This window comes from Cucurbita maxima, unplaced genomic scaffold, assembly GCF_002738345.1.
Source record: "Cucurbita maxima cultivar Rimu unplaced genomic scaffold, Cmax_1.0 Cma_Scf00090, whole genome shotgun sequence".
NCBI classification, from domain to species: Eukaryota; Viridiplantae; Streptophyta; class Magnoliopsida; order Cucurbitales; family Cucurbitaceae; genus Cucurbita; species Cucurbita maxima.
This window is the reverse complement of record NW_019272106.1, coordinates 260,335-268,236: the sequence shown is the minus strand read 5'-3', so window position 1 is coordinate 268,236 and position 7,902 is coordinate 260,335. Positions and strand designations below refer to the sequence as shown.

General features: G+C 39.1%; 3 protein-coding genes across 4 annotated transcripts in view; 2 read left to right on the top strand and 1 right to left on the bottom strand.

The window, feature by feature from the left end:
• The window catches only part of LOC111472846 (general negative regulator of transcription subunit 3-like), a 19,618-nt gene extending 18,976 nt beyond the window's left edge, over window positions 1–642 (top strand). For both annotated transcript variants that reach the window (XM_023118457.1, XM_023118456.1), the window contains exons 16-17: window positions 89–197; window positions 334–642. In XM_023118457.1, the coding sequence (XP_022974225.1) occupies window positions 89–155 (67 nt within the window). In that variant the 3' untranslated portion in view covers window positions 156–197; window positions 334–642. The remainder of the gene's footprint in view (window positions 1–88; window positions 198–333) is intronic.
• Window positions 643–3,477: 2,835 nt separating this feature from the next.
• On the top strand, window positions 3,478–6,022 carry LOC111472848 (glucan endo-1,3-beta-glucosidase 8-like). Its single transcript, XM_023118459.1, has 2 exons — window positions 3,478–4,738; window positions 4,814–6,022. Exons 1-2 carry the CDS (start codon window positions 4,410–4,412, stop codon window positions 5,922–5,924), a joined length of 1,440 nt encoding a protein of 479 aa, XP_022974227.1. The 5' UTR covers window positions 3,478–4,409; the 3' UTR covers window positions 5,925–6,022.
• Window positions 6,023–6,736: 714 nt separating this feature from the next.
• On the bottom strand, window positions 6,737–7,647 carry LOC111472850 (NADPH-dependent aldehyde reductase-like protein, chloroplastic). Its single transcript, XM_023118460.1, has 2 exons — window positions 7,221–7,647; window positions 6,737–7,153 (listed from the first exon to the last, which is right to left on the bottom strand). The coding sequence occupies exons 1-2, from the start codon at window positions 7,604–7,606 to the stop codon at window positions 6,745–6,747; spliced, it is 795 nt and encodes a 264-aa protein (XP_022974228.1). The 5' UTR covers window positions 7,607–7,647; the 3' UTR covers window positions 6,737–6,744.
• Between the last annotated feature and the right edge of the window lie 255 nt (window positions 7,648–7,902).

Sequence of the window (7,902 nt, the reverse complement as noted above, 5' to 3'; positions counted from 1 at the left end):
CCCCCCCCCCCCCCCCCCCCCAAATATATATATATTTATTTATATACACTTGTGTGGAACCATATTTGAATTATTTTTTGTACTGTAGGTGCCAAAGGATTAAAACTGAGTTCACTTTTGAGTATAACTACCTTGAAGATGAACTCAATATATAGAGGATGTAGCGACTTTGATCAAGTGATCCTATGCTTTCCCAGGTTTCAACTTTTTCCCCATCTTTTTGAAGTGCCAACTCTTATCTTGTTTTACAGAAACTAGAAAGAGAGCTATATCCGTAGCTTGAATTAGTATATTGGCTGTTCGATCATCTTAATTTGCGTTTTGCATTCGCAGGTTCATAATCAGGCAAAGTTGCAGTCAGTTAAAGGTTGATTTAGCCTTTTTGTTTCCGTTTCTCTTTTAAATTGTAAATGAGACATGGATATCAGTTATAAAGATATTATATTAACACATGCCTTACCTTGTATTACGCCTTTTTCTGGTGTTCATCAGATCAGATCAGATCAGACCTTTACTAACCTATTTTATTCTATAATTGGGAGCGAGAAATTAGGTTTCTTTAGCTACAATCCCAGGAGAAAATGAATTACATCTCAATCTTAGCTTTGGTCTTGACAACTTATGTGAGTCATATTTAATGAATTTGTTTCTCAAGATCCATGCTTGCTTCGAGTTTTAAGAAGCATTGGCTTAGCACGTGAATACATACATGGGCCTAACCACCTTCTCAACTTTTGGTGCATGGATGAATTGATGGGAAAGTATGGAGCAAAGTTTATGTGCTTTATGATACGATTTATTATAATTATAATTATGCATGGTCCTATAGGTTATAATTATTGTTTTTTAGATCAATTGACTCGAACCGTGATGTTTTTATCCATTTGGCTATGCTCAAACTGACATTCATGCACGTTATTTGTATTCGAGGTTTTCCTTTTTAATGTTCAAATGAAAGTGGAGCTTAATGTCTTCGTTTCATATGTTGTGGCTATGGGTGGCCTACCTTAGAATTGACTTTACTTAGCTTAACTAAACAAAAAAAAGAAAAAAGAAAAAATGATGTGTTCATATGTGTAAGTTTTGTCCATTCAAGTGCCTCTATTAACAGATTGCGTGTTTGAACGCGAGATGTTATGGTTCACATGCTTTACGATTTAAAATACTTTTATTTTGTTATATTTATTATTTAATGAAAGAGTCGTGTGATCCGAGTAGCAGGAAATGCATTTTTTCAAAATATTTTTTAATTGTCTCATTCTGACTTGAGATTGAGAAGTATAAGGAATCTTGTCCCTTTTCCATTATTATTATTATTATTATTTATTTTTAACTGTTCTTGAGATTCCCTAAAGTTTGGGCACACAGATTTATGAGTAAGAGTATTTACAATCCGTTGATGGATGGGATTTGTTCAACCGATTCTGGAGAATTTTCCAGTTCTTTCTAAATTTGAGCATTAACGGATTTTTGGTATTTATAAATGGCTTTAGACTGGTTTCAAATGTTTAACCTAATGCTTGCATCACAAGTAATCTAGATAGCTGCATTCTGGTCTTAGTGTATGCCGTCAAAATGCTAACTCTAATATGCTACAAACCTCATGGAGTTTATCCTAGCCCTAATAGTCCACAATGCGAATGTGACATAAGAGGGAACAACCCTCGTGCTTGCCACCTTTACGTGGTCTCTTGTCCTATGCTAACAAGAACATGATTAGAGAATAAGTGGAGCCTATAATCACATTCATATAGCGTACGTATTGCATTGTTAGGTGCATATGCACCCTACTAAGTCTGAAAGTACAAATGTGGGTCTCAACACTAGTGTGAGCTCTTATTAAAGACTAACTGTTATCCTCTAATAGTACCACACTCGTACAATCATATAACATTACACGAGATAGAGTAATATGCAATCATATTTCTATTAACCTCATGACTTAGTCTATTCATAAGCAATAAATAAGTCATAATAAACTAAACTTCATTAGCATCTCAACTCATGGACGAATATCTACAATCATATCACATACACGTGATAGAGTAATACATAATCATATCCTATTATTGAATTCATGACTCACTCTTTTCGTAAGTTAATTAGTAAGTCACGATAATTGAACTTATCAATATAATACTATCAATCAACATCTCAATTGATTGAAGCATCTCTTAAACAAGCTTTAACTACAACTTAGTATAATGATCCGGATCATGACTATCATATATCATACGTATATTCTATAAAAACTTGAAAATATGTTCGTTCGGTAAGCGAATACTAAAATGGATTGAATAGCTACTTACCCTAGTTGTCTTTTTTACAATTTAGCTAAATACATCCTAAAATAATAAAAAGTATGAATAAAGTTAAAATTAGATTGAAAAGCAAACCAATAAAAGGTAAAACATAGCAAAATAAAACGGACCCACGTGCACGCCAAAGACACGTTCACATGTGTTCTTCCTCCCTACACTTGTCGTTCACGTTTTTTTTCTGGTACTATTTCAATCGTGTTTTTTTCTTTTTGATCCCTTCCTCAATTTAGTTCCGTTCATTAAAGTTCAAGAACTTTAAACTACGAAGGATCAAACCCGAGTTTCATATTAAAAGCCTCCATCCTCTACTAATCATAGTGTTATCCATAGTCAAAATTTTAAGGTGTAAAAAAAAAACATTCTTTTAAAAGTAATTTCACAAATTCATTTAAAAAATAATATTTTTTTTTATATCAAACCAACTCAAATCCCCTTCCCTTTCTTTCATTTGCAACGTAATTCGTTATGGGTTCAAATTGTCGAGCGGTTTGTATGACTTCATAAGTCAAGTAATCCGAACCATAAAAATTTAGCTATGTTAGAATTTTTCATTTTTTTGATTTGAGTGGAATTAAATTCTGAAAAAATTGAAAATTTGGTAATTGATATTAACCTAACGAACTTGACTAACCCTAAAACAAGGTTACAACCTAACCAAATCATACTCTTACTCTTAAAAAAATTAAGAATATTTACCGCTGTAACAAATGGTAGTGATTTGTTGTGCCCGGTAAATGCTTGATATATGGATTTGTACTAGAATTTAGTTTGTTGATAGTAGAATTTTTTTAAATAATTAAAAAAAAAACAGCTGGACAATCCAATCTTAAAAATATATGGTTAGGTTGTGAGCTCTAGTTATTCGAATCACCAATGGAATCCATTTAAAATTTCGAGTGGATTGAAAAATAATTTCGAATTAAGCTGAATGAATCGTAGTGTATTGAATCTCCCTTGGTTACGTGGGGTTTTGATTGAAATGAAAGCCATAATATATATATATATATATATTTTGCATAGTTTAATGGTGTGATTGCGTCGGCAACCGACCATCACACAGTGGCAAGTGTGAAATGACGATTGTACCCTCGATGGTTTAATATGGAACTCCCAATGTTCTTCTTCACCCTTTTTGAGTAGAGAACAAGAAAGCTGGGGAACCCTTTCCCCTTTCCCTTGATTCTGTTTCCCTTTTGCAGATTACACTTTGTAGTCATAAATTTATAATAAAAAGTTAAAAAAAAAAAAAAAAGTAGAATTATTTTTCGTTCTTTAATTTTTCTTCCGTTTCCTTGATTTGGGGGTTAGCGGATATGAAATCCCACCTCTAATTGGTACACCCACTGTTCTTCCTGATTACCAGAGACCCGAAGCCCTTTCCCTTTCCGTTTGTATTTCAATCCTTTCTCCACCAACATATGTAGCTCTTCTTCTTGTTCTTGTTCCCATTTCTACAAATGCTTCGATCCGCCATTCAATTATGACCGTTGAGGGCCCCCTTTTGTCTTCATCTATCTCTCTCATAACCCCATTTCTCCGTTTTTCCTTTCCCACTCTCCACATTCTCTGGTGCCGCTTGGAGTGTTTATCATTTTCTTTCTTATTTCATCCCCTTCTTCTCTGGTTATTTGATTTCTTCCTTTTTTTTTTTAGCTGTTCTTCTTCTTGTTCTTCTTCCTTTTCCCCTGTTTCACTCTCAATCTCCTCTGTTCTCTGTTTTTCCTGATTTGGGTTTGCTTTTATTCCTATTTCCACTGTACGTACACCCACAGGAATTTCAATCTCGTCCTTTTTCTTCTCCCTCTACTTACCTTTATTCCTACTCTTACTTCTTCATCGCTTTATTGGATTCTTTTTTCATCTCTCTCTCCCTCTCTATCACCATCTCTGTTCTCGTGGGGGCAAATATTGCCAGATCTTCGGGGGGAAGACGGAAAACCCTTCAGTTTTTTTTCTTTTTTTCCCGATCTTTTTCTATAATCAATCTGTTCAGATCACTTTCATTTGCTAATTCCATCTGGGTATCATTGCTTTTTGTTATTTGATTCTTTGCCCCCCCCTTTTGTTGGCTGTGAGCGAGGTGGGAAAATGGGAAGATTATGGATTCTGAACTGGGTTTTGTTGGTTGGGGTTTTGGGTTGCTGTATTGAAGGTCTTGGAGTGAATTGGGGAACTATGGCGAATCATAAATTACCCCCTAAGACCATTGTGCAGATGTTTAAGGATAATGGGATTCAGAAAGTGAAGCTGTTTGATGCAGACCAATCCTCCATGGGCGCTCTGGCAGGCACTGGTATTGAGGTCATGGTTGCCATTCCTAATGATCAACTTGTCGCCATGGGAGACTACAATCGAGCTAAGCAATGGGTGCAGAGAAATGTCTCCCGTTACACCTTTGATGGAGGAGTTACCATCAAGTAATTCATTTCAAACCACACAAAATTGTTTAAACTAAGCCTGTGTTTTGTTCTTACTATGATGTTCTTGTACAGATATGTTGCTGTTGGCAATGAGCCATTTCTATCATCTTATAATGGATCATTCTTGAATGTTACCTTTCCAGCCCTTCAAAACGTTCAAAATGCACTCAATGAAGCTGGTTATGGGGACACCATCAAGGCAACAGTACCCTTAAATGCTGATGTTTACAACTCCCCGGTGAATACCCCGTATCCGTCTGCTGGTCGGTTTCGGAGCGATATCAATGGACTCATGACTCAAATCGTCCAGTTTCTAAGCAAGAACAACGCACCATTTACTGTAAACATATACCCTTTTCTTAGTCTTTATGGCAATGACAACTTCCCTTTCGACTATGCTTTCTTTGATGGTGCAAGCAATCCTGTTGTTGACGTGAACACTGGCATTCAATATACGAATGTTTTCGATGCGAACTTTGACACTTTGGTGTCGTCTCTGAAAGCTGTAGGACTTGGGGACATGCCAATTCTAGTTGGCGAGGTTGGATGGCCTACTGATGGTGATAAGAATGCCAATGCTGGCAATGCTTATAGATTCTACAATGGCCTTCTACCAAGGCTTGCAGCCAACAAGGGCACCCCATTGAGGCCTGGATTCATTGAAGTGTACTTGTTTAGCTTTCTTGATGAGAATGGGAAGAGCATTGCCCCAGGGAACTTCGAGCGGCATTGGGGCATTTTCGGGTACGACGGTCAGCCGAAGTTTGGCATGGATCTTTCAGGTCAGGGCCAGAACAAGCTGCTTGTGGGAGCACAAGACGTGCAGTATCTTCCTCAAAAGTGGTGTATGTTCAATCCAAATGCTAAGGATTTAAGCAAACTTGCTGATAACATAGACTATGCGTGCACTTTTTCTGATTGCACTTCGCTTGGCTATGGATCTTCTTGCAATAATTTGGATGCTAATGGGAATGCGTCGTATGCGTTTAATATGTACTTTCAGGTGCAGAATCAAGATGAATTGGCGTGTAATTTTCAAGGTTTAGCTACAATAAGCTCGCAGAATCTTTCACAAGGTACTTGTAAGTTCATCATCCAGCTAGCTTCGTCTTCCCCCTCCTTTGATGCTTCATTTGTTAGCTTAGTATCTATGGCCTTGTTATTCACAGCAATGTTGCTATGATTTGGAAGTGTAGATACTTTATGATGATGATGATGTTCCATATTATTGCTCTTGTACTTCATTTTTTCTAATGTTCATTAGTTTATGATTGATTCTATCCAATCGCTGTTTTGGTTCTGTTGAAGCTTTCATCACTTCTGCATTTTGTCTTGGTGGAATAGTGCATATGAAAAGAGGCATTTGATCATGGATGTTAGAATCTGTCGAGAATGAAGAAGGTAATTGTAACTGTCCAAGCCCACCGCGAACCGCGAGTAGATGTTGTCTTATTTGGGCTTTCTTTCCGAGTTTCCCCCTCAAGATTTTTAAAACGTGTCTACTATGGAGAGGTTTCCACACCCTTATAAACAATGTTTCGTTCTCCTTCTCAATTAGTGGGGGATCTCGCAATCCACCCTCCTTTAGAGTCCAGCATCTTTGCTGACATTCGTTTCCCTCTCCGATCGATGTCGTTTCCCTCTCCCATGGATGTGGAATATTGTAATGGTTCTAATCCTAGTAGTATTAGAAATTAGACACATGGATGGTTCATATGTGCACCAAGAAAGTGAGAGCAGTAGGAGGGGTGTTGGGTGGGGTCTTCCGTAGACTCGGCCACCAATCTTCCTTGTTGTGTGGAGTCCTCTGTGGCTGACAATGGCTGCATCTCCTCCCACTCCCTGCACTCTCTCATGCTTTGGATCTCCAAATTTTAAATAAAAGCACCAACCAAATGATACTAAGTATTTGAGTTAAAGAAAAGCCTTTTATTTGGATGATTATTTAGATGTGGAAGAGGTTTGAACATGAAAATAGGCGTAATCGGAGAGGACGCCGAATTTCAAACCATGCCACCATTAACTCGAATAACTTGCCCATTAACCCACTCGCCCGAATCGGAAGCCAAAAACGCCACCAATGGAGCCACATCCATGGCCTCCCCCACCCGCCCCATTGGGCACTCTTCCGCCACTTTCTTCACCTCCTCCTCGCTCCTCCCCGTCAGAAACATCTCCGTCGCAATCGGCCCCGGCGACACACAGTTCACTGTAATTCCACTTCCTTTCATCTCCTTCGCCAGTATCGTCGTCATCGTCTCCACCGCCGCCTTCGATGCCGTGTAAGCCCCCGAACCAGGCCTCAGAACCCCAACCAAGGACGACGAAATCAGTATAATCCGGCCTCCTCCGCCGCGCTTCACTCTGTTCGCACCCTCCCGCGCGCATAGAAACGATCCTCGAACATTCACACTGCAAAAAAATCAGATAAGATCAGGAAACGCATTAAAAAAAATGGAGGTAAACATGAGGAAGTTGCCTCAAAATCCTGTCGAAGTCCTCCAAGGGAAGGTCGGCAAGGCTGCGCTTGTGGGGATCAAGGATCGCGGCAGAGTTGACAAGAATGTGAACAGGGGAGTTGAAAGCGTGCTCTGCTTTGTCGAAGAGGGCAGCGACGGTGGCCGGGTCAGAGACGTCGCCTTGGAGAGTGAGGGCGGCGCCGGGAAATGAGGAGTTGATTTGGGAAGCGACGAGAAGGGCTTGGGCGGGGTTGGAGACGTAATTGATGAGGAGTTTGGCGCCGAGGGAGGCGAAGTGGAGGGCGATGGCTCTGCCGATGCCGCGAGAAGCGCCGGTGACAATGGCGACGCGGTGTTGGAGAGGCAGAAGGGGGGAAGGAGAAGAAGAAGAAGGCATAGTAGCCATTTTGAACGTGAGTGAAGAGGGAATAGATAGATATAGAGAGATATAGACAGATATAGACAGATATAGACTGATATAGACTGATATAGAGAGATATAGACTGATATAGAGAGATATAGACTGATATAGACTGATATAGGGAGGAGGCGATTGTGATGAGGATTGGGTCATCTTCCATGACGTTTTTCTTTGTTTTGGTTGTCCAGATCTGAATCCACCATGAATTTACCAACATCTCATGTTTTTTAACTTACAATCTCAATCACTTCCCTCATAAACCTATACATTTTTGCGTCACT